This window comes from Nicotiana tabacum, chromosome 6, assembly GCF_000715075.1.
Source record: "Nicotiana tabacum cultivar K326 chromosome 6, ASM71507v2, whole genome shotgun sequence".
In the NCBI taxonomy this organism is placed as follows: domain Eukaryota; kingdom Viridiplantae; phylum Streptophyta; class Magnoliopsida; order Solanales; family Solanaceae; genus Nicotiana; species Nicotiana tabacum.
In genome coordinates this window covers 215,739,773-215,744,492 of record NC_134085.1, presented here as the reverse complement: position 1 = coordinate 215,744,492, position 4,720 = coordinate 215,739,773, and the positions used below count along the sequence as shown (strand labels likewise).

At 34.7% G+C, this 4,720-nt stretch overlaps 1 protein-coding gene across 1 annotated transcript; it reads right to left on the bottom strand.

The window, feature by feature from the left end:
- Positions 1-433: 433 nt before the first annotated feature.
- On the bottom strand, positions 434-766 carry LOC107798099 (uncharacterized). Its single transcript, XM_016621057.1, has one exon. The coding sequence runs from the start codon at positions 764-766 to the stop codon at positions 434-436; it is 333 nt and encodes a 110-aa protein (XP_016476543.1).
- Between the last annotated feature and the right edge of the window lie 3,954 nt (positions 767-4,720).

Genomic DNA, 4,720 nt, shown 5'->3' with positions numbered 1-4,720 from the left:
AATATTTCAGTTGCTTTTGTCCTTTAACAAAGTATGTATTTTTATTATGGTTGCAGTTTTGTTGGTTTATACATATGTATACAATAATATACATAGTTATACAAATTTATACAAACTTATACTCTCATTTATATATTTGTATACATATAATACCATTGATTGTTTGCAGTTCTGTTTTGTATTTGTACAATCTATCAATATATTTAGCACCATTAAAAACAGCAAGACACTATTATTAGATGATCAAAACATGTATAATGAAACATATTTAACATAATTGCAATATATAGTGTAAATTGTAATTCTTTATTAACATTTCTAACTCAATTGCTTGTGAAACTTAACTACTCAACATTTGTAACTTTATTGTTTGTGAAACTTAATTACTCAACATGACAACAAATGTAATAGGAAGTATTATGTTTCCAACTATTTATTTTGGTTGATTCCTACATGTTTTTCTATTGTGACCACCTTGTCCACACACAGAACATGAAAACGCTCTCTTATACTCTTTCTCTGAAGCAGGTTTAAGTTTTTCCTTTCTTGGCCTTCTTGCATTCCTTCTCCCTTTAGGTGGTAGGACCACATCTTCCAGCACCTCTGTTGGGATTACCCATAAACTCTCATTTGGCATCGGATTCACTAGAAATTCATAAGTTCTAAGGAGGTTATCCTTCTTGTAGTAAAAAGAGCAATACTGGCCAGGTTTCAGCTGCTGATTCTTCAAAACCACCCAAGCACGCGGACGTGGAATTTCATCCATTTGAAATTTTTCGCAACTGCATGTTCCCACTTCAAGGCACATTATGTTTCACCTTAACCCTTCAAGCACAGTATATAACTGCTCCGTAGCAGGTCTCACCTGCAAAAGTTTTTTTTCTAAAATAAGTTAAAGAACATTATACATAGTTATACATCCTTATACAAGCTGTAAAATGCAAGTAAGCAGTGCCAAACATCATTATATTTGATTTATTTTACCGTCATTTGCTCCGATGCAATCAGATTTTCCCGAAGGAGTTTGTCGTACTTTTCGCTAAGTTCTGTAGATGTCTCCATTGCACTTTTTCTATTTTTGTTGTTCAACTGTTGTAGTAAATTTGTCATGTACTCCAGCAATCGCATTACTGGTAACTCTCTAGCATCCTTGTTTGCTGCATTAATTGACTCTGCAATATTGGAGGTGTCACGACCCAAAAATCCCTCCGAAAGAGTCATGATGGCACCTAGTCTCTAAACTAGGTAAGCCTAACATAACCTGAAATAACATTGATGCTTACTAACTTTAAATTAACCAACTCTAAATAAATCAAAATTTCCAAAATCGGTGATACAAGTCACAAGCCTATCTAAGAGTAATTTCACAAAATAATACATCACTGCCCCGAAACGAAGGAGCAAATAGAAGTAAATACAAATGAAGGTGACTCCGAGACCTGCAAACGCTGTAGCAATTTTACCTTAAGTCTCCACCGTGACGACCCGCACAACTACTATCAATCCACCTGGATCTGTACACAAATATGTACAGAAGTGTAGTATGAGCATACCACGGTGGTGCCGAGTAAGTATCAAGACTAACCCCGGTGGGGTAGTGACGAGGAACAGTCAGGACACCTACTGGTCAAATAAAATGAACATCATATGATAAAAAAATATCAAGATAAAGATAACAAAGTAATATCAACCGCAGAGAGTAAATTATGGGAAAGGAACCGTTTTTCTTCTATGCGATCGCACAACCTAGTCCGCGATCGCAGTGCCCAATCCCCCGTACCCTATGCGATCGCATACCCTTGTTCGCAATCGCAGAGACCAATTTTGCCTAGTCATTTAAACAGTAACAGAACACATACGAGATTAAACCCAAAATTCATAACTTCTTCTTCCAAACTCCAAATTGGGCGATTTTTGAAAGAGAACTTCACCACCAATTCATAGGTATGTAATCTTAGACTCATTTTTTTCAATTTTCATTAACACCCATTAGATTTCTAGGCTTAAATCATGTTCTTAAGGGTAGAAAATTAGGGATTTGGATAGAGTTAGGGCTTTTTATATAAATGGAATTTAGACCTCGTTTTGGGGTCGGATTTCGAAACAATACATATTCGAGCTCGTGGGTGAATGGGTGATATGGTTTTGGTCTGAACCTCTTGTTTTGACCAAGTAGGCCCGGGGTCGATTTTTGACTTTTTGGGTGGACGCCTTCAGTCCAGTCAGAGATCCCGAGGTAGTCCTACAAGCGTCCACAGGCCCGGCGTTCTCTTCTATCTTTATATTCCGTATTCATTTACTTCAGAGATAGATTGTACTTTTCTTTCCAGACATTTGTATATAGTATTTGTAGATGGTCCGCGATATTGTGACACCGATTCCGGGTAGAGATGTACTTGATATTGTCGTACTTGTTTTTCGGTTAAGTTATCAGATTTCGTTTTCCGCATGTCTTTAATTATTGTTAATATTTCACTGTTGATCGCATGTTGTGATAAATTGTTAAAAAGGGCTAAATAAAAGAGTTAGTGAATTTATAATACTCGGCTTGCCTAGCTTTCACGAGTAGGCATCATCACTACTCCCGAGGGTGGAAAATCCGGGTCGTGACAGGAAGTCATAACCATTGACCTTTTCACTTTGGAGTATGCCCTAGACCACCTTTCGTAGCCAATTTCGAACAAGTAAGGCTGCACCCTCGGATCAATTTTGCACATCTCTGTCATATGGTACTCAAACTTCTCTATCGTGTAAGCTCTAGCCAAAACAAATAAGATATCCTTCAATTGTTTGTGATGTTTCTTAAATGTGTGCTTTACATTCTACCACAAGTGAAACATGCAAATAAAATGTGGTACTTCTGGGTACACAACTTTTGTTATAGCAACCCCTTTGGGAGGGTACTACTTAGGAAAACAAATCTAATTTTCTAGTTACAAAATATTAAAAGAGATATTAATTAAAATATTTAGAATAATTTTAGTAGCGGAAGTAGGCCCATGCGAAAAGGTTGAAAGTGAAATATATATATATATATTTTTTTAAAATACACCATAATTTTATTTTAAATGAAATACAATGTCAAAACATTAATAGATTAAAGCAACTTCCTAACTGATTTATACAATCATTCAAAATCACCGCAAGTTTATATTGTACATAAATTTCAAACTATCGGGTATATATAAAAAACAAAGGAAACTAGTTTTCTCCTTTTCTACATATTTACAACAGAAAGTGTAAATTCAGCATATTACAAGACTTGAGTTATTAAAACACCCTAATACAATAAAATAGGTTACAAATTCAAGCTACAAGATTTTGGTCTTTAAAATCCAACAAGCCTCCAAATAACATAAGCGTGACATATATATATATATATATATCATGTACACGTCCCAAAACTATGCAAACCAAGGTGCATATGCAAATGTGATCTCCATAAATTCTCCCAAAGAGACTACTTCACCCTGGCCATCTTCAGATTTCATCCCGAACATTTCCTACGATAGAAAACAACTATCGCTAAGCATAAAACTTAGTGGTGTATAAACTTTAGGCTTGGAGTCATTGAATTCTCCAATTCCCCTTTTCAGTCATAGTTAGCTCAATTTAACATAATTTAAAATAAGTGAACAAATATATCAAACATACCAATATCAAACTTTGAAGTGTTTCCAAATATCAATAACAATGTTCAAGAGTCTAGAAAGTGTATACTATCAATTTAAGGAAGTATACCAATATCCATTTTTCGCCCAATATGTACGTCATGCCATCACACTAAGCATAATCAGATATCAAGATGGACCGAAGCCCCAAATCAAGTAGGGTCAAAACCCAATAGACAAGAGAATCAAGAACCATATTAAAAATGGCTTCCTAGTTCGTACTTAACACGGACAAGTTCCATAATTCAAGACGAACTACAAATCCAAAGTCAAGAAGGCAAAAGATCAGAATTAAGAGGCATGCCAAGTGAGTGACCAAGTCACTGCCACAAGAAGGAAAAAGTCCTAACAAGAATGCAAAATGATCAAACAATCCGTACGAATGAGCGATTTAGCAAATTTCTTACAAGACTTGATATAATCCGAATATAACAATATAATTCGAAGACAAGAAAAATAAAATATCAGGTTATTTCAACATATTTCTAGCAAGCAAAAAGAATACAAGTTTATACACAAACCTTGGTATTTTACCACAAAACAGTTCAATCACAACTTGGGGACGTTCGAATCGTCTACGCCGTAAACAAACCAAATCTGTCCACTTCCTCAAACACTTCCCCTTTGATTTTTTTTCAAGGGTTTATATACCTTAAATACATAATAAAATATATAAATAAGTTCAGTGATTTAACAAATCAACTAAACATGATATTGGTGAAAATTACCCAAAAACGTTTGAAACAGAAATTCTGGACAGTATCATTGTTCTGAGTTGTGACTCAGTTTTAAAGATCTATACGGACAAACTAGACTTTATATTCTTCAAAAAAGTTGTAGATCTATGTCTTACCGTTTCAGAATATCTTGAATCACCACCATATCAATTTTGAACAAAATGTTATGCTAAAATTACTAACAGCAGTACATAGAGTATTTCAAGAACTGAAAATCTGGGCAGCACCTGTCCTGTACTTTTTGACCCTTTTTCAGGTATATACCAACAAAATTAGATTTTGGTTCCTTCATAAAAATTATAGATTTATGAA

Coding starts and splice junctions, on each gene's coding strand:
- LOC107798099 (XM_016621057.1), bottom strand. CDS start 766: ATGGATGAAATTCCACGTCCGCGTGCTTGGGTGGTTTTGAAGAATCAG.